This window comes from Lissotriton vulgaris, chromosome 3_1 (assembly GCF_964263255.1).
Source record: "Lissotriton vulgaris chromosome 3_1, aLisVul1.2, whole genome shotgun sequence".
NCBI classification, from domain to species: Eukaryota; Metazoa; Chordata; class Amphibia; order Caudata; family Salamandridae; genus Lissotriton; species Lissotriton vulgaris.
In genome coordinates this window covers 182,153,359-182,178,168 of record NC_141689.1, presented here as the reverse complement: position 1 = coordinate 182,178,168, position 24,810 = coordinate 182,153,359, and the positions used below count along the sequence as shown (strand labels likewise).

Below are 24,810 nucleotides of genomic sequence, written 5' to 3'. Positions count from 1 at the left end.
TGCCATGCTACCCTAGGGGACTGGTGACCCCAGTTCCAACAGCGACAAAAAAAGAACCAAAAATAAATAATTAACAATACATTAACTCGGAGACAGATGATCAAACACTCTCTTTGCCACCACGTCCCGCTCCGTGGCCGTCACCATCCTACTTGAACAACTTATAACGTGCTTCACCAGGCAAGGAATTACCCCAAGTACACATTCAAAAAGAACAAGAGAAGGAAAACACCATTGCCAACCTATAGTGCCGCCAAGTCTCAAGGAGTGGTGTAGGGCGGATACGACAGGGCTACGTGCTTTACGTCCACATTGTGAGCAACCAACAGGAGGGTTACGTGAAGGGTTCAGAGCTCCAAAGAAATGATGGTGTGAATAGCCGGTGACAACAACATGCACTCAGCTTCAGGCATTAACTAAAGACACAGCAATCCTAAACCAGGCTACTTACTACAATTCCAAGGCGGCAAGCCGCCGGAAGAGCACAAAAACGCCAACTGTTTCTAAAAGATAGTAATAATGATGGCGTACATTAGTGAGGCACATCCAGGTAACCTTACAATAACTACTATAACAAAACACCTACTGCGCAAAAGTACACCCCACATCCAGGTGTCCTACCTTATATATGTCCGCTCAGCTACTCTTAAAAGACAATATTGGTGTAGTCAATATCCCTGGGGCCACTGTAATACGAAAAAAAAGAAAAGTCGCGTTAGTGCGGAGACCAGCTGGGGTAGTTCCACACCTGCGCTAGGTCTGTACCCTGTTTCTCTCGTATCGACGCGCTGCAGCACTCACCAAACACTCGGGTGTAGGTAGTTCTTGATTCGACTACAGCAACTCGCCAGAAAGGTCGAATCCTCACTCACAAACGGCCGCGGCATATATCCGCTCTACACCTTCCTCGACGTTACCTCCCACGTGACCGGGACGCACCGTGTCCACGTTGTGGGCATAGAAAGAGGACTACATTCTGTCTCTACTCTTCTCCCTGCCTAAATCTATTCACCTCCAAGGGGACCCTCTCTACTCGGGGACTCGACTCACCGGGTCACAGTCCTAAGGTACATATTCACATATCCACTATAACAACCTCCCTGGCCGGGACCATTATAAAATAACGGAATAAAATGCCGATCGGCAGTCAGTACAAAAATTATTCAATGTATACTCCTCTACCTCCTGGTGATACGTTCAGGTGACATCTCTACCTATAAGTAGCTGACCCTCGTGACTCTACCAACTCTACTAAAGCACCTAACTAGACTAAATGGATAACTGAGATTAGTTCCAAAAGAGCAGGGATACCTCCTGACACATGGGACATCTTCACTAAACAACGGACAACCCTCATGCCTCTACCACAATACATACCAGCACATAATGGTGACAAGAGATGGATCTGGGGAAGCAGGTCGCCCGGTGAGCACAGTGTGAGTGACCATCTCCTAGCAATTACATCAAAGTACATACATGGTAATATTATCACACAGCATTTTATGCGTTCAGAAAATACACAATGACATAATCACTAACAAATCCAATATAAACATTAAGAACATATTATATACAATATATACACAATAGCATACAGTATATATGCGGAACAGTTAAATGATCAGTAGTATCCAAAGACACCTCAACTGGAGCCTAAAATCTTATCAGTGCCCGGGTAGCCCCATAGCAGGCTTGAGCCGGGATCAGTGCGGTGACCTCGGACTTCGGAGATTGTCGCACCCGATGAATCGTGTGGTGATTTCTCGAGCCGCGGCAGGTGCTGCGATGGTTTCTTCGCCGATGTGTCGCAAACAGGTGCGTATGCGACTTGCTTCTTCGATGTTGCGTCGATTTTCCAGCTCTCAGTGACAAACAGTCTCTTGAAGGTCCGAAACAGCAGGAAGCACCTCTTTGCAGGTTGTAATTCCCAGCAAGGAAATTCAGGGGAGCTGTTGGTGAAGTTGTTTCCCTGAGACTTCAGAACAGGAGGCAAGCTCAGTTTCAAGCCCTTGGAGATATTTTATTCAAGCAGGTGACAAAGCAAACAGCAAAGTCCTTTTCTCCTTTCTTAGGCAGCAAGCAGCCACTGCGTTGGCATAGCTCTGGAAAACAGGGACTTAGAATATGCTCTCCACAAGTTGATTCATACAACCCTACACAGGCGTTAACCAAGCTATCCTTTGATGGGAAACACCCGTTACAACTAAAGCATTACATCGCGCTTCCATCGCAACGCGACTAGGACATCGCAGGAGGCTTTAGAACGCATGCATTAGCGACACATGCTATAACATCGCATGGACCATCACGTCGCTGGCGATTACATAGCATTCGAGCATTCGAATTGAACTTGAGCGCGACTTGAATGGGGGAAATTAACAAAAAGTGAGGGTAATTAATATTTTATGGCCAGGGGTTCCCGCGACTTGAACTTGAATTATGGCCTTAAAAAACATGGGCCGCACAGAGGGAGAGGATGCGATTACATAGCATTCGCTAGCGAAGTTGATAAAATAAGTACCACTGCCAGTCTGCCCCCCAATATATTATTGACTAAGCTACACACCTGCGTGAACGTCAGTCCATTAAAATTACACGGTTGGGGGAAAGTGATGAAATGCACCATGGGCCGCACAGAGGGGGAGGATGCGATTACATAGCATTCGCTAGCGAAGTTGATAAAATAAGTACCACTGCCAGCCTCCCCCCCCCAATATATTATTGACTAAGCTACACACCTGCGTGAACGTCAGTCCATTAAAATGACACGGTTGGGGGAAAGTGATGAAATGCACCCTTTAAACTTCAGTGCTATCCCAGGGTTGGCCCCTTTCTCCCACTCGTGCATGGGTGGCGAATTGAACTTGAGCGACTTTAACTTGAAGGCGCTGTCATGGGGGAAATTAATAATAAGTGAAGGTAATTAATAATAAGTGAAAAGTGGGTAATTAATAAAATCATAAAAACTGTGTCTGTGTTCGATTATCAGCAGCTTTGATAAGACTTTCATCCTTCTGAAGTTGCTAAAATAAGTACCACTGCCAGTCTCAGCCACACCCCACGCCCCCATAATATGATATCCCAGGGTTGGGCCCTCTCTCCCACTCGTAACCATCATTTTCGCGTGTTTAAATGTCATCTTCCTGCAAACATGAGGGGTGAAGCGAACACAAAGCGATTCAAAGCAGCCAAACGCTGGATACACAGGGATCTCGGCGGATTCTCGGCTGCAGGGGCATTCGACGACGCTAGTGACAGGCCCGCGAAGTGAAAGGCGGATCATATTCATAATTTGTGTGCATGGCCCGGGGGTAATTATTAATAAATGGAAATGCATGGGCCACACAGAGGGAGAGGATGTGGCCAGACAGAGGCACCAGGGGGATAAGTAAAAGGCGTGTAAAATGCCGGACCTGCAAAGCGAGAGAGGAGGTGGCAACACGAATAGCGCTGCCGACTTTGGGGCTGGGAACCAAGGTTCGAGACTCTCCTGAGACACATAAAAAACAGGACACTTACAAGTGCTTTAATGTACAAATGTTTCTTTTTTATGTTTCACATTTATCATTGCCAGCTGTTTCTTCGGATTATACCCCAGAATGACAGCGTTGGGTGGATGCATGATGGGTGGGTGGATGGATGCATGGGTGGATGCCTGATGGGTGGGTGGATGGATGCATGGATGGTTGGCTGGATGAATGGGTGGATGGATGGATAGTTGGGTGGATGAATGGGTGGATGGGTGGGTGGATGGGAACATCATGGGTGGGTGGGTGGATGGATGCATCGGTGGTTGGCTGGATGAATGGGTGGATGAGTGGGTGGATGGATGGATGCGTGGTGGGTGGATGGATGCATGGTTGGATGCCTGATGGGTGGGTGGGTGGATGGATGGATGGGTGGCTGGATAAATGAGTGGATGGATGCATGGATGGATGGTTGGCTGGATGAATGGGTGGATGGGTGGGTGGATGGGAACAACATGGGTGGGTGGATTGATGCATGGATGGTGGCTGGATGAATGGGTGGATGGGTGGGTGGATGATTGGGTGGATGGATGGATGCGTGGTGGGTGGATGGATGCATGGTTGGATGCCTGATGGGTGGGTGGATGGATGCATGGATGGGTGGCTGGATGAATGGGTGGATGGATGCATGGATGGATGGTTGGCTGGATGAATGGGTGGGTGGATGGGAACATCATGGGTGGGTGGGTGGATGGATGCATCGGTGGTTGGCTGGATGAATGGGTGGATGGGTGGGTGGATGATTGTGTGGATGGATGGATGCGTGGTGGGTGGATGGATGCATGGTTGGATGCCTGATGGGTGGGTGGATGGATGCATGGATGGGTGGCTGGATGAATGGGTGGATGGATGCATGGATGGATGGTTGGCTGGATGAATGGGTGGATGGGTGGGTGGATGGGAACATCATGGGTGGGTGGGTGGATGGATGGATGGATGCATGGATGGTTGGCTGGATGGATGGATGCATGGATGGTTGGCTGGATGAATGGGTGGATGGGTGGGTGGATGATTGGGTGGATGGATGGATGCGTGGTGGGTGGATGGATGCATGGTTGGATGCCTGATGGGTGGGTGGATGGATGCATGGATGGGTGGCTGGATGAATGGGTGGATGGATGCATGGATGGATGGTTGGCTGGATGAATGGGTGGATGGGTGGGTGGATGGGAACATCATGGGTGGGTGGGTGGATAGATGGATGGATGCATGGATGGTTGGCTGGATGAATGGGTGGATGGGTGGGTGGATGATTGGGTGGATGGATGGATGCGTGGTGGGTGGATGGATGCATGGTTGGATGCCTGATGGGTGGGTGGATGGATGCATGGATGGGTGGCTGGATGAATGGGTGGATGGATGCATGGATGGATGGTTGGCTGGATGAATGGGTGAATGGGTGGGTGGATGGGAACATCATGGGTGGGTGGGTGGGTGGATGGATGCATCGGTGGTTGGCTGGATGAATGGGTGGATGGGTGGGTGGATGATTGGGTGGATGGATGGATGCGTGGTGGGTGGATGGATCCATGGTTGGATGCCTGATGGGTGGGTGGATGGATGCATGCATGGGTTGCTGGATGGATGCATGGATGGACGGTTGGCTGGATGAATGGGTGGATGGGTGGGTGGATGATTGGGTGGATGGATGCATGGTGGGTGGATCACCACGCATGCAAGATGCAGGAAGTCCTTCCTTCACTTTATTTCCATTATATTGCATTGCATTGATATCACAGAAATAGATACAAAGTAATTACAAAACACGCGAAAAAGGGGTGATCCATCAATTTATTAGCATTACATTGGATTCCATTGCATTGATACCACAGAAATAGATACAAAGTAATTACAACACACGAGAATAAGGGGTGACCCCTCAATTTATTAGCATTACATTGTATTGCATTGGATTTATACCACAGAAATAGATACAAAGTAATAACAACACATGAGAATAATGGGCCATCCCTCAATTTATTTGCATTACATTTCATTGATCTCACATAAATAGAGACTTTGGATTTAGGGCATAACTGACATTATTTAACTTGTTTTTACACTGGATAAAATTAGGCCAGGATTTCATATTTAGCATTCTTTATTGCTGTGAAACAGAAAATGCCACTGAAACATTTGCATCTAACATTCACAGTATTGTGTATTATACTAATTGGCTGTGATAAAGACAAACGTACACACATTTTTAGTGAAAGGAATTAAGTATATGTGCAATAGAAGCTAAGTAGTCACTAACCACAGACAAGGGGAAAAGTTTCAGTGCTGCCAATAGTCGAGCCGACATTTCCTTTGTGCGCTGGGAAAGGCGTGGGTTTAAAGTACATGCTACTGATTGTAACATGCGCATGTCCTGGTAGCTTTGCTCCTTTAGCAAAATCTCAACAAAATGGTAGAAATTAGGGTGCGGTTTCCCAATAGTCGTGTTTAAAGAGTTGTGCCAACCCTCTATGGCATTGTTTGTTTTTGCTCCTCCCTCTAAGCAGGTCGAGTAGCAGTTCCACCAGTCCACAAGAAAACGTGGTTTCCTCCGGCGACCTGACCTGCTTAGATGGCCAATCCATGTGTCTTCAAAATAATTTAGAATTGGTGCCAATTTGTCTTCGTTTGCTATAAAGTACTCTGACTCAGTAATCGATGTGTAGTACTCGTCTACACTGTTAGGAGGAACAAAGCAAAGTGCAGTTCGTTTTTTAAGCTCAAATTGGAGTTTGCTGTCAGCCTTAGAAAAGTGGAAAAAACATCCTTGAATTTGGGTATCCATGTACAATTTGGTTACAGTATTGATCATTGGTAATTCAAAGTCCATGATGACTTTTCTCGGACTTGTGTTTGGAATTTTTAATTTTAGGACTGACAAAAATTCAGTATATGTTGCAGATTGTTTGTCTGGCAGTAAACTGTAGACTAAAGGAACTACTGTGCTGTTAACATAGCCCTGAATAGTGTATATTTGGGTGAAAGGGGTGGGCGTACTTTTAAAAGTACCATCCATCATCCATACATTACTGTTCGCCAACCTACTTAGATTACGGGGGGTACTAAATATTAAAATACGCTTTAGAGCATTCTCATTGTCATATAATATAAAGGGTTCGTTCGCAACTGTAAGACAAAGTTCACGAGGAATTGTTATGTCAGAAAATGTTCGTGGTGTAACGCGCTTAGGATTACTTTCCTGTTTCTTACGCTGGATTATTCGGCGCAAGTTGGGAATAGTGGGCATACTACTAGCAACATGCTCAGGAATGGTTTGGGATACCTGCCTTAAAATCGCAGCGCACGGGTCATTGGAGTTGCCTGCAATCATTTTCATGTCATTTATTGTTTCCCTCACTTCAATTGCAGTTGCAGAGGCAGAGTGGTTATGGTCGGTGCTTCTTAAAACAGACTCACCTAAAGTAACCGCTCGGTCTCTGCAATGGCTGGAGTAATATTGGACACACCTCCAATGACCCCGTGGCTCCGATTGTCTCTCCTTACAATATATATAACCACTGTGCTTTAATAGACGGTTCCCTCTGCTGGAAGTGATGTATTTGGCCATGTTCGGATCAGACATTTCCTGTTAAAGAACACAAAAAAGGGAATCATTCAAAAGGCACAAACAAGTACCTTCATTAATGTTGCAAGTTGCAAATGGTGTAGATGTTAAATTGGCTCTGTAGACAATACATATTGTTTTCTGCACTATCTTGTTTTCAAATTAACTGTATATATTTGTAGCTCCTTTGGCCATGTCTTTATTATAAAATGCGTCCTAATTGTATATTAATTTAGACATTCTAAAACTATAAATAGGGAAAAATGCTACTAATAATTGACAATCATTATACCTGTTGCTGTAAGGAAGGGTCACCACTCCAAGGCTGTGGAATGAGGATGTATCGCTCAGAGTACAAAACTTGTACCACTAAATAATACACTGCTATATGCACTGCTGTATGCATACCTGTCCATGCAAATAGACTTAATGCAGGCTCTCTCCCTCTTTAAATTGCATCTGGCACTGCGTGGTATTGGTGTGTCTGGTGCATTGTGTGCTGTGTAATTATGTGGCGGGTAATTATGTGGCACAAAAGGTATCGGTGTTTGGCATGGGGGTGTAACAAGAGTGAGAGGTGGTGTGCTAATGGGTTTGGAGAAGCAAAATATATAGGGCTTCTCTACTGACAGGATCTTAAGGGGGATTAAACCATGCATGGGAGGAAGCTAAGGGTTTAAATAGTCACAGAGCAATACTCCTCACATGCACTGTAGGCAATCCATCATCGCTAACGCATTGGCTTAGGCGAGACATAAAAACAATAGGCCTTATTTATAAAGGCCTTGCGTCAGTTTTGCGCCGCCGGTGCGTCACTTTTTGTGACGCACCAGCGGTGTAAAAAAAGCGCCTCGTGGCGCCATATTTAAAAAGAGACGCATCTAGGAAGATGCGTCACTTTTTAAACCCCTGCGCCACATTATACCTGCGTCAGGTATAATGTATGCAGAGGGGGCGTTCCCCCGCAAAAAGCCTCGTAATAGTGACGCAGTGAAATCTATGAGATTTCACTGCGCCACTTTTAGGACGCTGTTGCGTCAAAATCTTGCGCCTGACTCACAGCAGGCGTAAGACTGACGCAAGCCCTTTCACATGGGGCTTTCCCCATGTGAAAGGACGCATTGCTGGAGTTGCGTCACTTTTGTGTCACACTCCAGCAATGCGTCACTTTTGCGCTTACAGATACGTCAGAAATACTGACGTATCTGTAACTCCTTGCGACATGATGCGTCATACATTAAATATGACGCATCAGGAATGTCATAAGGGGTGCGCACTGAGAAGTGACGCATTGCTGTTTTCACGCAGCGATGCGTCACTTTTCATAAATGAGGCCCAATGATTCTAATTGTGGCAATTACACAAGAAATTATTGTATGCACAACAAATAATTACGCACATCAACACATACACAATTTGGCTCCAACAACAAGTGGTTATACCACAGTAGGCGAGACCTAAGAACAATCATTGAGATAGCGTCAAGAACACAACACATGTTGGTATACAATACCATTGATTACGTGCATCAGCACCTATAACATTGGTCTAAAAAAAACAATAGGTTCCCGCAAATACATTTCAGGGTTTGCTCTCTTACCTTTTAGAACACTGGGCACTGGGCCTTCACAATAACACCCATAAAGGTAGCTTGCCTTGCAGACCCTTTACCTTCCAGACTCTGTAACAGCAAAAACAAAATTGTGTTGGTGGTGGTCTTAGTCGTGAGTAGTACTGAGTGCGTAGTAGTGAGCAGTAGCTAGTGAGTTCAGGAGAGTAGTAGAGAATAAATAGTGAGTAAGAGTGAGTAGTAGTGAGTAGTAGAGAGCGAGAAGTTGTGAGTGGTAGTGGTGAGTGAGTAGTAGAGAGGGAGCAAATTATCAATGTACGCTCTTTTACCTTTTTGGAGACTGTTCTGGCACTTTCTCGGTAACACCCAGAAATGTTGCTTGCCTTGCAAATCCATCACCTTTCACACTGTGGAAGAGCAAAAATACACATGTGTTGGTCGTGGTAGTAGCCCATCCATCCATCCATCCATACACCCGCCCACGCATCCATCCATCATGCATCCATCCATCATCCATCCACCCACCCATACACCCACCCACGCATCCATCCATCATGCATCCATCCATCATCCATCCACCCACCCATACACCCACCCACGCATCCACCCATCATGCATCCATCCACCCACCCACCCATGCATCCATCATGCATCCATCCATCCATCCACCCACGCATACACCCACCCATGCATCCATCCATCATGCATCCATCCACCCACCCACCCATGCATCCATCCATCCATCATGCAAGTGGGTATGGTACACTGATAAGAGGCAAAGGAAATGAAGGTGGGGGTTTGCAATATATATGTTAAACAGGCCTCTTTGCTTGCACCACATTTTAGCTGACTGCATGTGTATGAACTCAGACCAAGGTCCCTTAGAATCCCATATCACCAGGGAGACGCCAGTTGTTTCAAGAAGGGGGTTTGTAAGGCGAAAAAAGGGAGAAAACCCACAAACATTATATCTAGCAAAGGGATGACATTGGTGAGCACAACACCAACAAAGCTATCTCTACAAACGCGTAATGGGAAATCAACAACTGCTTGCTTCTAATTACCCCTATGATTAGGGCGTGACAAATCACTGGAAGCAAAGGGCCGGTATCTAGGGGCGGCTATTTGGGGTGATGCTGTTGCACAGGACAAATGGCCTGCTCTCTCTCGGTTTTTTTCTATTCGTAAGCTCAGGCCTTCGTTCCCAGCACCAAAGTCGGCAGCGCACACGGCAGCAGAGACGTTTTGCTGTTTGCATTTAAGAATCTGGAAAACGGAGCCACTTTTGACCTCTATATCGCAGATGCGAAGTTTGGAAGGGCCCTGCTGATTGTAGGGACATACAGTGATGTACTTTTACATAATGGGTGCCTTTAGCTCTCTGTAGAAACACTGGTCAATAAATCAAAGCTGCCCCTTGCAGTCGGTAGCAGGATAGTCTGTGACTGCATTCCTCAACTGCCTAGAGTCGGATTATCACTATGATCAGAAAATATGCACATTATCCTCTCCTTTCTGATCGAATGTGTGTGGGTGGGCGCGTGTTGCTATATCGCAAATGTGAAGTTTGGAATGGCGCTGCGAGAGGACCTGTGATGCCTCAGAAAGGGGATTACGTCTCAGAAATTATGTTGGAGGTAATGGGTCTTTGGTGAAGGATGCAATATGTGAACTCTTACATTGGGGAGGGGTGAAGATTCAGGTATTAGCATCCAGGACATTATGGGTCCGTTATGCCGATATATTCGACAAACATTCGACCACCCTTGTCTGGCCATGGGGTAAAGGCATGGTGTACAGCCTGTAATTCATGGCAAATATGCACAATTACTTCAAGGCACTTACTTGAAATGGCGGAGGTCGGTCCACACGAACGTTGGGGCATATTATCAAGGGGGTTTATCTCTGCTTTTTTGGCTTTAAAAGCCAAGAAAGCGGAGATAAAATTATCTCCCTATTACCTAGCTGTCGCTAACACCAGTTAGCGACAGCTAGTAGGAGATAGCGACCATCTTGGGCCCCGCTTTGCATGTCAGTGATATTTATCACTAATGACATGCAAAGTGGGCGTGCCAAGATGTTAGCGACTGAAAACAGTCGCTAACATCGCTATCTCCTATTACCAACTTTTGGAGATATTCGCGCTAAGCGCGAATATCTCCAAAAGCTAACACCTGCCCTGAGCAGTTCTTAGCCATGTTATCCAATGGGAGGTGGATAACATGGCTAAGAGCATTAGCTCGGTAATGCATGAATATCGCTGACTTTTCAGCGATATTCATGCTTTGCGGCGATTTTTATCGCATTTGCGTTAAACCTTGGTAATACCAAGGTAAAAATCGCCGCAGCTCAGAGGTAAAGTTTTGTCTCTAACCAAGCAATAGCGATAATTATCGCTATTGCTTGGTAATATGCCCCGTTGCTCTCACGTCTGGCACGCTGCACTAGAGACTGCAAAATGGATGGAGGGAGGGGGGGTGACTCCTTTTATACAGCCCCCCCTCCCCCTCACCTCCCTCCTTACTAGGAAAAACAATTACAATGAAAATTTTACATTTATAATAGCCTTCCATTCTTTGACATTTAGTAAATAAATACACACCACACAAAATTATTAATAGAAGTAGAAGTTTTAATGTTGAGGGGAACGGGAGGGGGACGGGCAGGGGTAGAGGCGGGTTCACGCGGAAAGCACAAAACCGCGTTGTTTTGACCTGCGACATGATGCACTGCGGGGTAACATGCGCGATGATGGGAAGCAATGCAATCGCGTTGCAAAGGGATGCGATGTCGTGGAACGCAATGTAATGGAGGAAGCGATGTAACAGACGCGATGTTACAGCGTGCAATCTAACTAGCCGTGTTGTAGCGTCATACATCCCCTTTGACTTACCATCCAGTGCCTCACACACCTACCCCACACCACTCTCCTGAGATTGTCAAGACGGTGTCTGACTGTCTCTGTCACTCAACCCACACTCTTCTGGGTGGTCTCTACACTCACACACCAGGACTTCTACCATGGGGGAACCCCTCTCCCTGCACCTCTCCTCTAGAGTCAGTAGAGTGTCCGGCCCACCAAAGGACTATGAAGCCCTGTGCCAGTTCCCCAATCCACCTCAGAGACACTGCGCACCACTGGAGCTACCTCATATCCTTGTACCCCTGGTGTATGCTAACCCCCTCATTCTAGTCAGGCGCCACATCTCTGGGTGTGTGTCCTGCTCCTTCTGAGCTGGACTACAACTCCCACCCAGCCAAGCTCACTTCCCGAGCTACACATATTTCTTCTTCTTGGGCTAAGGCCCTCTTGGGCTCCTTATCAAGCTCTCGCAGCCTTTGCTCACAAGCGAGAAGTCAGCCAACTCTTTCTGTTTCTTCCTCACTTTCAGAGGACTCTTCCTCCTCAGAATCAACTGGTAGTGTTGGACCTCAGCGGGGTAACTCATAATGAAATAGGGATGCCTCTAGATCCTCTGTGGACCTTCTCTTCACAGGCAGCCCTCTTTCCTTGCAGAACAGACATCGCTCCTTCATTGTGTAGATGAACATGTGCCAGAACTCAAGTTCCATTTTGCAACAACTAACCAGAGTCTTAGTATCAAAACATACTCCTAGGAGGACACCAGAAAACAGAAAAAAAACAGCATGTGGTTGCGTAATGGTCTGCACTCACTAGTATTGTAGACCAATCACTGTATGTAAATCACAAATGCAAGTCCAGGATCCTCACCGCTGACCACCAATGTTAGAAATGGGGGTCTCTAGCTGGCAGAGGTAGGTACCTTTGTCCAAATAGGGACCCTTGCTTCTAGTCAGAATAAGGGGGATACATTTCTAAAATAACCCCTGCTCACTCCCTTGGTAGCTTGGCACGAGCAGACAGGTTTATCTCAGAGGCAGTGTGTAAAGCATCTGTGAACACATACAGTTACACAATGAAAACACTAAAAATGGGCACCACACCATTTTGGAAAAATAAGTAATCTTTATCTAAACCAAAACAAGACCAAACGACAAAAATCCACAATACACTAATAAGGCATTCAAATGGTAGAAATAGTTCAGTTCAATGCAAGTTGGAAATGCAACACTTTTCTCATAAAGTACCTTGGATGCGTCACGCAAAACAAACAAAATGGCAACAGGGAAGATGATGCATCGATTCCTTACACGCAGGGAAGGTGATGCGTCGGTTCCTTGCTGCGGGGGAGGTGATGCGTTGGTTTCTTACTGCAAAGCAAGGGAGGCAATGCGTTGGTTCCTTATCGGAGAATAGGTGATGTGTCGGTTTCTTTCTGCGTGGGAGGTGATGCGTCGGTTTCTTACTGCATCCCCCAATGATGTGGCAGTCTTGGCGCCTCTATGCGATGCGCCGATCCAGTATGAAGTGTGTTTTCGGGTAGCCACACAACAGGCTTGAGTCGGGATGGGTGGGGTGAGCTCGGACTTCAGAGTTCGTTGCACCTGATGCATCGTGCGGCGATTTCTCGAGCTGCGGCAGGTGCTGCGACAGTTTCTTCAGTGATATATCGGAAACAGGTGCGGATGCGACACGCTTCTTCGATGTTGCATTGAATTTCCAGCTCCCAGTGACAAACAGTCTCTAGAGGTCCTAAACAGCAGCAGGCAAATATTTGCAGGTTGGAATTCCCAGGAATGAAATTTAGGGTAGCTGGTGTTGAAGTGTTTGTGTCCCTGAGACTTCAGATCAGTAGGCAAGCTCAGTTTCAAGCCCTTGGAGGTATTTTCTTCAAGCAGGTGACAAAGCAAACAGCAAATTCCTTTTCTCTTTTCCATGGCAGCAAGCAGCCACTGCAGGCCAACCCCAGACAGAAAACAGCACAGGGGCAGAATTCTCCCCCAGTTTATACAGCTCTTCTCCTTGGCAAAGGTTCCTCTTGATTTCCCAGAAGTGATCTAAAAGTCTGAGGTCTGGGTCCCTCTGTTTATACACAAAAATCCTTTGTTTTCTGAAGGAAGAGAGTGTCCGTACCTAGCCAAAACCAGTTATGTGGGGTACTTTGCAAGTGCACAGCAACCTCCATTGTCAGTGTGAGCCCTGGCCCCAGACACACCACAGGGGGCAGAGCTGCCATTGTGGAAGGCAGGCACAGCCCTATTCAGGTGAAGGTGCTACTCCCCCCACCACTTCAAATGCAGACCAGGCCTATTGAGCCCAGCCGCGACTCATCAGACTTCTGGAGCCGCTGCCCCTCTCCAAACCCTGTAATCCAAAAGCCAGACATGCAATACACAAACGTAGCAGAGGCACAATGGATGGTTAGGCAAGAAAAGGCCTACTTTCTAAAAGTGGTATTTTCAAACACAGACTGTAAAAATCACCCTCACTAAAAGATGCACTTTAACATTCTCAGTTCAGGCATACTAAACTTTACTTTTCTATCTTGTTCCCAGGGTCAGTTATGTTTATAAGATGTTATAAACAAACCCCCCATTCTGTCCTATGGGAACAGATTGCCTTACAATAGTGAAAAACAGGACATGCCAAACACATCATGGCATGTCCTATCTTTCACATACAATGCCCCCTGCCCATAGGGGTATTTTGAGCCTACCTAAGGGGTGACTAATATGTAGAAAAGGGAAGGTTTAGGGACTGGCAAGTGTGTGCCAAGTCGACATGGCATTCCCAGTCTGCACACAGGCTCTGCAATGGCAGGGCTGAGTCACATTTTACAAGCAGCTTATGTGGGTGGCACAATCCGTGCCGCAAGCCCACCAGCAGCATTTGATTTACATGCCCTGGGCACACATAGTGCACTGTACTAAGGTCTGACAAGTAAATCAAACCGCCAATCATGGAAACACTAATCCATAACATAATTTACAAAAGAGAACATATGCACTTTAGTACTGATCAGCAGTGGTAAAGTGCCTAGAGTCATAAAATCACCAACAACAGGTCAGAAAAAATACAGGAGGAAGGCAAAAAGTTCTGGGATGACACAGCAAAAAGGTCCAAGTCCAACAGGAAGCATGGCTGAAATAGCATAAGACACTGGGAGAAATTATTATGTTTTCTTTTATCATCATGACTATTAATGATTTTAATACTTTAATATAGGCTTTCCTGCATAAAACGCAATGATTTTAATTAACTGAAATAAATATACTTTAACTTCTGTCTTTCTTCTTCAGACTGCTTTATCCAGAAGATTTATCTGAGCTAATTAGGCCTTCCTTTTTTCGGTGTTAATTTATTTCTTTGAGAACTGATTTTAATGAAGATTTCTCAGTTTTATTTTCAGTAGATTAGAACAACAACCTGGTGCGCTGTGGAGCAGCTGAAGAGGAGAATCTCTTCTGGTTCTGTCTGTGACAACGCTAACGAGGCCGCCGCTAACCTCACCCTATGGTTATCCAACACCGCTGACACCTTAGCACCTCTGAAAAAACATCAAAACAAACCTGGCAGCAAGAAGGCCTCATGGTTCAACGATGATCTTAAGAAATCCAAGAAACTCTGCCGCTCCCTTGAAAAGGCCTGGAAAAAAGACCCAACCACCAGCACCAAAGACGCCTTCAAAAACGCCACCCGCACTCACCACCAACTAATCCGAAAAGCCAAGAAAGCAGCATTCAAGGATCGACTCGACAACAACGCTCACAACAGCAAGGAACTCTTCAACATCGTCAAGGAATTTTCCAATCCCTCGGCCAACTCCAACGACATCACCCCCTCTCAAACCCTCTGCGACTCCCTAGCCTCTTTTTTCCACAACAAGATTGCAGACATCCACAACAGCTTTGACAACCAACCCGGAAACCAACCCACCCTGCCGTCTGCTGTCCATCCCCCCCCCGTGAACACCCTTAACGACTGGAAGCCAATCTCCACTGAGGACACCATCCGCCTGATGAACTCCATCCACTCAGGATCCCCCACAGACCCATGTCCTCACCACATCTTCAACAAAGAAGACTCTGTCATAGCACCGCACCTCCGAGACGTCATCAACTGCTCCTTCAACTCCGCCACCTTCCCTGAAGACTGGAAACACGCTGAACTCACCGCCCTCCTGAAAAAACCAACAGCGGACCCCACCGAACTCAAAAATTACCGCCCCATCTCGCTTCTTCCATTCCCGGCCAAAGTCATCGAGAAAGCCGTCAACTACCAGCTCGCCGCCTTCCTCGAAGCCAACAAATCCCTCGACCCCTCACAATCTGGCTTCCGAGCAAAACATAGCACTGAGACCGCCCTCATTGCAGCAACAGACGACATTCGAACTCTACTGGACAATGGAGACACAGTCGCCCTCATCCTCCTCGACCTCTCTGCAGCATTCGATACAGTCTGCCACAGCACCCTTCTACAACGCCTCAATAACATCGGAATCCAAGGAAAAGCACTGGAATGGATCACCTCGTTCCTCACCGGAAGAACCCAGAGAGTCCGCCTTCCTCCATTCAAGTCCGAGGCCTCTGAAGTCATCTGCGGCGTACCTCAAGGATCCTCACTCAGTCCCACCCTCTTCAACGTATACATGAGCCCCCTCGCGGCCATCGCACGCCAACACAACCTCAACTTCATCTCTTACGCGGACGACACTCAACTGATCCTTTCTCTCACCAATGACCCCGGCACCGCCAAAACTAACCTGCACAAAGGAATGAAAGAAGTTGCCGAATGGATGAAACAAAGCCGTCTGAAACTGAACTCAGACAAAACAGAAGTCCTCATCCTAGGCAAATCCCCCTCCGCTTGGGACGACTCCTGGTGGCCGGAAGCCCTCGGAAAAGCACCCATCCCGACAGACCACGCACGGAACCTTGGCGTCATCCTGGACTCTTCACTCTCAATGAACAAACAAGTCAGCGCCGTATCCTCTTCCTGCTTCAACATTCTTCGCATGCTCAGAAAAACATTTCGCTGGATTCCCTCCGAAACAAGGAAAACAGTCACCCACGCTCTGGTCACGAGCCGACTGGACTACGGAAACACCCTCTACGCAGGTACCACCGCTAAACTCCAGAAGAAACTCCAACGAATCCAAAACGCCTCAGCCAGGCTCATATTAGACATCCCACGCAACGAACACATCTCTGGTCACCTTAAAGACCTCCACTGGCTACCCGTCAATAAGAGGATCACTTTCCGACTGCTCACCCACGCACACAAATCACTTTACGACATCGGACCAGACTGCCTCAACTCTCGACTGTCCTTCTACACCCCCTCCCGCCAACTACGTTCTTCCGACCAAGCCCTCGCCACTGTACCTCGCATCAACAAGACCACCATGGGAGGCAGATCCTTTTCATACCTGGCTGCTAAAACATGGAACTCACTCCCCGCTTACCTTCGCCTCACCCAGAACCACCTAGCTTTCAGAAAGCAGCTTAAAACGTGGATATTTGACAAATAATCCTCCTCCTCTTCCTAAGCGCCTTGAAACCCTATGGGTATGTAGTGCGCTATACAAATTTTATGACTTGACTTGACTTGTGACAATCCGCCATTTTACTTTGTGGCATGGGCGCCTCACATTACCTCTGCATCCTTATGTCCCCCATCCCATTCATTAGTCCTGAGGTGAATCCATTTACAGATACAGAAAAAAGAAGAAATGCTTGAAAAGAGTGTCCCTCCCCCATAGGCCATAACCTATAAGGGTACACTTTACCCAGCATTCCTCTTTTTTCTGTCCCTCTCGAGGCTGCAATTAAGGACTTACCCGTTTGTAGCTTCTTATGGGATTAGGCTCCACAGGTGTTTCCAATGATCAGATTACTTTTTTTTGATTGTGGTGCAGGAGGCAGGCATCCTAAGCAAAAGCGCCTTTTAGAAGGGCCTCACGTGGCAGTTGGCTGTTTTCTTTCGCACAATGGATGCAGTGAGCATGCGCGGGCCTCAGGATGAGCGTGCATGCACATTGGAAGCGGCGGCTCTCTCAGAACTGGAGGGCAGTGAGCATGCGCAGGCCTCAGGATGAGCGTGCATGCACATTGGAAGCAGCGGCTCTCTCAGAACAGGAGGGCAGTACTTCACGCCTCTGTGAGAGGTAGCTCCTCATAGTTACGGATAGCGGTGCTCATTTTTGGTGATTCTTCTCTGCATTGGCTATTGGACTCTCTTAACTTGTTTTCACATGGGACATTGGTAATAGGTCATTACAACACTCAGCCTCTTCCAAGACATCCATTAGTTATTTTTATGTTCCTCAGTACAGAACAACCAGAGATTCTGTTCTTAATGGAGACCTGGCTCTGAGATAACTGTGGCCCGAATAATGCAGTTGATATTCATGAATATACCATCCTCAGCTGCGACCACCATCATAGACCGGTGATGGGAAGTGTAGGGGAGTGGGGTTGTACTCGCAGTAATTTTTTCAGAATTACTCACTATACAGGATGCACAATGCAGTCTTTTTTCACCCAAATTAACCCTACATTCAGTTTCTCTGGATTTCCTGGGCACTGCCTGCCCACAACAAAAAAGGATTTCAATAAAAATCTTTTAGACTTTCTCAATCCATTCATTTTACAAAATGCAAACTTCTCCTTAGTGGGCAACCCTCATTTTCAGCTTGAAGAAAAAGATAATACTGATTCCATCAAATTAAAAGACATCCAAAATACTTATGGACTTTCTCTTTTAAGCCATCTATCCACTCACTAAAGGCTTCATTTCGAAAAGAATTGGCTCTAGGCAGCGCCACATGTCATTTTGTTGCGTTGCCCTAGGCCAATTCAAAAGGGCAGGTATACACTGTATTTAGAAGATACTGTGCATTCCTGTCCTTTCAGTAAGCGCCGTCACACAATTTGCAGCTGAGCCCCAATGAAGGTACCCTGCAACCATGGTGCAAGGGTGTTTATGTTGTTGGCAGGATTGTTTTTGTGAAGGAACTGGCACCTTCCTGCACAAATACAATTCTGAGAGGTGTTTTCTTCGTATTATGTGTGCTGCAAAATATAGCACACATGGAAAGAGGAAAAAACAAGGAGAAATGAAAATATTTCTCCTTGTTACGCCTGTCCTGGGGAGGTGTACGGTTTTGGCACAGCCCCAGGTTTAAGTGATTTTGTAAATCTGGGGCAGCGTCAAAATCCATGACTGTGGGAACACCCACAGCAACCATGAAACGCCTCCTCGATGCAGAGTAAGGCAATCTCTAAACCTATGAAGCCAGGCAAAGTAACACAGGGTGGCTGTGCGTCGTGAGACAGATATCATTGAGAGGCCTGAACCACTGAAGCGTCATAAAAAATGACGCTACTGCGACGCATCCCTCTGGTGAATGAGGCCCTAAGTGTATTTTTCGTTTTATTATGTTCTTGTTGTTACTCTTAGGGTCTTATTTAGTCTAGTATTTCTGTTTAGAGTGGAGCACTTTGTGAGGACAAATTTGATTACTATTGTTTTCATGTATTTTGAAAATTACAAAAAAAACAGACATCCTAAATTATTAAGGACTTTCTGTTTTAGGTTATCTATCCACACACTAAGTGGATAGTAGAGAGATCCTGTTGTCTCTAATCTGTAGAGTTCGGTATGCAACCGTTTCAACGCAACTTTTACAACGCATTCTTTTTCAACGCACACCATTACAACGCAGGATCCTTTACAACGAATGCCTTTACAACGCATGACATTACATAGCAGATGCTATTACAACGCATGCCATTACAACGTAAGTATTGGTAAGTATGTCATTTTATTTAAACATTTAATATTAAAAATAAATGAAATAAATTAATTTAAGTAATTTTATATATTTAGTTTTGGGTTATGGGGTACAGGGGTATTATTAGGGTTCAGGTCTAGGCTTGGGTTATGGGGTACAGGGGTATTTTTAGGGTTCAGGGCTGGGTTTGGGTTATGGGGTATAGGGGTATTTTTAGGGTTCAGGGCTGGGTTTGGGTTATGGGGTACAGGGGTATTATTAGGGTTCAGGGCTAGGTTTGGGTTATGGGGTACAGGGGTATTTTTAGGGTTCAGGGCTGGGTTTGGGTTATGGGGTACAGGGGTATTTTTAGGGTTCAGGGCTAGGTTTGGGTTATGGGGTACAGGGATATTTTTAGGGTTCAGGGCTGAGTTTGGGTTTTACACTAACTGGATTTTAAATATTATTTTTAAACACCTACACTATTTTAAAAAAATATTTAAATATATTTACAAATATATTAATAAAAAATGTATTTAATAAATAAAATTAAGTAAATATTTATTAATTACATTTGTTAAAAAAATATATACTTACCTAGACTTACGTTGTAATGGCATGCGTTGTAATAGCATCTGCTATGTAATGTCATGTGTTGTAAAGGCTTCCATTGTAAAGGATCCTGCATTGTAAAAATTGCGTTGTAATGGTGTGCGTTGAAAAAGTTTGCGATGTAACGTCATACATCCGTAGAGTTCAGTTCAGAGCCTTCTCCCTCTCAAGGGAATGGATCCTTTTGCGATGCCATTCACATTTGCTGTCCTTAAATGCTCTTCCATCACAAAAATCTACACATTCCTTATACAACTAGTGCAATATCTCTAAAATCAACGCTTTCAATCTTAATCAACCCCTCTACCCTCCTCCATTGATTTATCTATTGCTGCCTCCAAACACAGCGCCGGGATCAGCTCAGCTCTCCATACTGTAGCCCGCTTCAAACTCAACACTCTTTTTCACTCTTTTCAACGCAACCAGTTACACTCTGGTGCAATAAAAATCTCAATAATGCAAAACCTAAAGTTAAGCATCAAGGAAGATTCTGGAGCCCAAATTATGATCTCAAATCAAAAGTATATATAAGAAAGCAATTACCAGCTGTGAGCCATAATCTGCAAAACTTGCAAAAACGTTTACGCTAATTCTTTCAACTCTTCAAAAAAGAATCTTGGGAAATATTCGTGATCGAGAAAGTCAGTTGAATTTGGGAGCCAGTAATAGTACCATCACCCCCTCTGAAGAACCATGAACACTTGTATCAAAAGTTCTCTAAAATGTATGACTTCTTTCCAAATCAGCCTTCTAAAGAAAATTCTGAGAAATGTCACTTTACACCTTCCACCAAAGTTATCACTAACCTCACGGAGTTTCCGTGCCTTACTCATGTAGACATAACCACTGCTAAGACTCACATCAAATCAGGACCTCCATCCGACCCTTGCTCACCACAGCCAAATGCACTGTCCCAGGAGACCATCGTCCCAGCCTTGCTTCTTCTCAAACGATTTTGTCTGTCTCCACTAATATATTAGAGAATCATGTAAACAACTTTCTCTCTCTCAATGTCTAGAGACAAATAAGATATTGGAAAACACACAATCGGGATTTTACCCTCAATATGGAACAAGGACTGGTCTCCGTTGTGTGTCTGGAAATTTAAGACAGGTTCTTGATCAAGGGGGATCAGCTATCATTATTCTCCTCTCTAGTTGCACCTAATCTGGTCTTTTGCCCTCTTTTGTATCAAATCCACATCCTTATGTCTTCAGGGTACCTATAGGCTCTTCTCTCAGCCACACTTTGCTTAATATCTATGTAACGGCACTTGTTTATCTGGTTCGGTTGGTTGGTTTTCAGATTCTGTCATATGCAGATGGCACACAGATGATTTTTTTTATTCTGACCATAGCACCTTGATGCCGGGCAGATTCTGTGCCTGCATGCTAGGCCATGGTCTGATGGATGAGTAATGGCTGTCTTAGGCTTAATGAAGATAGGATGGAAGCCATGATCTTCAGCAAACAGACAAATGCATGGTCACCCAACTGATGGCCATCATAACTGGGAAATACCCCTGTTGCTGGCTCTACAGTTAGAAATCTGGGAGTGATCTTTAGGCGTAACCTGTCATTTGCGGACCAGGTTAACAAGAAACCGAGAGTATTAGGCTGCTTTGCGCTACTAAAAACACTTAAGAAACTCCTTCCCCGGGGGAGGAGCCAAGATGGCGGCAGAGACGGACGTGTAGTCTCCCGGCTCCGCGAGCCTTTGTTTCCCGCAACGATATCCTGTCCTCTATCCTGCGAATGCGCTACAGCGGGATGACGGTGAAAGTGCGCTGTTGTTGATGGCGTTTCTCCGATGTCCCCGCCTGCCTGCTAGCCGGAGATATTGACAAGCTAGTCTGACGGCCTTTCCTAGCCCTGGAACCGGGACCCATGTTATCGTGCACCGCCGGCGGCAGCTGGAGCTACGTGGGGTGATCGAGCTGGGGCGGAGCTGGCATTCTGACCCGCGCTACTTGCTGCGAAGGAACTTAACAGCCCTTTATGCGGAATGTAAACATCGGCCTCTTGGGAGTTTACTCTGCTGCTCTCTCTTCGTGGAACGCTGAAGGTGAGCCGCGCTGTGCTTCTCCCATATCGGCGTTTATCCGGCTATCGTGGCTCACCCCTAAGTTTGCCCCCACCTTGAGCCGAACAGGGGGGGACTTTCACTGTGGGTCGCCCATTGTTAACGCGACCGGACTGCACCGGTAGCTTGGACCCCAGCTGATCAGTGCAGGCTTCGCCCACGCACCTTTGTGATTCCCCTGGTGGGGCGGCAATGGCGGCTGGCTCCTTTGAGGTGATGATGAGCGATACCTCGGCTCAAGATGGGGTTGCCCTGCATGGACCTGAGCAGTGTGCTGGACCGTGTGCCGCACCTCGTACCGCAGAGACGACGGAACACCAGTCTGTGTTAACCTGCGGCTCTGTCCTTGCCGCTCTTGCCGACCTGAGAGCTGAATGGCGTGAGGGCTCTCGCTTGCTGGGCAAGAAGCTTGACGATGCTGCACTCGTATTGGGATGTGCACCGCCGGCCTGCTTTACCCGCTGCACCGAACTGCCCCCACTGATTCCTGACCGGGCTACATTGTTGCCGCGCGAGTGCATGGAGGAGCGATTTTTTGGCAGTGTTAGTGTTTGCGGAGTGCTGTCCGCCTACCCCAATGATGCTACAGTGTTTCCTTCCCTGCTGAAGCCTACGACCTCACCCATGATATCGCTACCTCTGTTTTTGGCGCCGCTGGCGCAGCAACTGGTTCTCTTGGCTGTCTACGCCCTGCAAGCTCCGATACCACTACATTGTACTCTGTAACATTGGGCGAACCTGGAAACGCCACTCCTTTGGGTCACTGGAACTGATTGCGATTGGAGGTGTCCATTTTGTTTCTGGGCATCTCTTCTTTGCCAAATGTGGCCATTTTGTTCCTTTGTTCTGTCTGAGGCGGGCCCTCCTTGGGAGCCATTTTCAGGGGGTCGCTAGCGAACTGGCCAGGGCTAGGGGATATCTTTTTACAACTTGTGCTTGATTGGCCGGTGGAGACTCGGACTGGGGCGCTTCCTCAACACGTACTGATGTGATTTGTGATGACTCTCCCCACTCTATTTTGTGCTTGATGCTCTCTGTTCCTGCTCATATACATGGGGTAGAGTGTACATTTGTGGCTGGGGAGTCCGGGGGACTCTGGCTTTGGCCCTCCTCTGGTATTAAAAGGTTTCCTTTTTCTTTTCTTCCTTTCCTTTGTTTCTATATTTCGGGTTCTTTATTGGGCGACAGGCACACTGCTGGGGGGGGTAGGCCGTAGCCTCTGCATGCGTGTAGGGTGGGGGGTTGGGGGTTGGGATTTTAGTTTTCCATTTTTAGTTTCTATGGGCCTTATTTTTCTCTTCACTCTTACGATCTTTTCTTCTCCTATTTCTTTCTTGGGTCCGCGAATGGGATTGGTAGGGGGTGGGTGACGGTGGACACGGAGCACAATGGTTGGTTGATAATCCTGTTGCATATATATCTTGAGCCGCCATGCTGCCTGGGGGGTTTCAGCTTCTGTTGATGTTGGTTTTCGCGTGATGATGTTGCCTGCTCATGTCGTGAAGCGATTGTACGGACTCTGCTCTCCTTGGTTTACTGTTCTTAAAATATTTTATATTTAAACAAAAAAAAAAATTTTTTTTAATTAACCTTCAATGCTCCTGTTACTCGGTAACACGGTGATATCCAGTGTAACTTTAATTGATCGTCATTTTGTATTGATGTGCTACTGAGTCGCCGCATTGCTTGCACTTGTGCTTCAAATGGTAGCGTGGCCGGCCTGATGGTTGTAGGCCTGTATTTGTTCTTCTACTATTGCACAATAAAGGTTTACAAAAATTAAAAAAAAAAAAAAAAAGAAACTCCTTCCCCTACTTCCTGCATTTTTGCAAAAAAATGGTAGCACAGCCTCTCATCAGTGCAAGGCTAGACAATGCCACTCTGTATCTCAGCCTTCCTCTCTATGTTCTTCACTGCCTACAGGTGGTGCAAAATGCTGCAGCCTGCCTGCTGCTCCACTAACCCAAGTGGCCCTCGGCCTCTTCTCGTCTTACCACACTTCATTGGCAAAGATCTAACCATCTACGATCTATCTCTATGCATATTCCACTCCTTGATAACTGTGGACCTAGCCATGTAAGAGAAAAATACATGCCTTATCAACCGGTATGAGCCATCCGTTCCTCCAATGCCAACTTGATCAGAACATTAAAATTTCTTTGGAGTCACCTTGGTAGATGCTCTTTCTATTACCTGCTGCAAAATCTTGGAAATCCCTTCTTCGGGAGTTCAAAGGTACAGCATCTCATTTATGATTCAGAAAGAAAGTCTAAGCTTGGCTATTTTAAATAGTGATTCCTGTTCCTTTGACTGTGGCTCCATAAATAGCATTCTTTAGCACCTGGACTCAGCTCAGCTTAACCCAAGGAGCTGTACCCAATCATATCCAGATACATCTACCTGCCTTGCACTTTAGCCCTACCCTTAAGACATCAATATCATTTGCGCCAGTTATAGGGAGTCAAACCTGATTTTGACACCAAAAAGGATCATTATGCCTTACTCACAGAAAAAAAACAATGTGCCATTTATACACACTATTGATCTGGAAGGAAACTTATTTTTGGCTCCAGTCATTTGAATCCGGTCCAGGGAAGACATGGCTTGGCAGTTCAGTCTGGACTGTTTCCATGAGGCACAGGGTCAAGATTAATTTGCATATGGCCATGTCTGAACTGGGGTGGCTTGGTGAGCTAAATAACGATGGATTAAACCCAGATCTGTGACTGTGGGTGAATGTTTTGCCATTGTGTCACATTCCGTCCATCATCTTGTGTGTTTTGCCAGTCATTTTTAGCGGCATGAATAGACTTCAAACAG

At 46.2% G+C, this 24,810-nt stretch overlaps 1 protein-coding gene across 1 annotated transcript in view; it reads right to left on the bottom strand.

Moving 5' to 3' along the window:
* Nucleotides 1-5,733: 5,733 nt before the first annotated feature.
* The window catches only part of LOC147726178 (uncharacterized), a 32,407-nt gene continuing 13,330 nt past the window's right edge, over nt 5,734-24,810 (bottom strand). The window contains exon 2 of the mRNA XM_086963434.1: nt 5,734-7,110. Within this exon, the coding sequence (XP_086819560.1) occupies nt 5,734-7,110 (1,377 nt within the window). The remainder of the gene's footprint in view (nt 7,111-24,810) is intronic.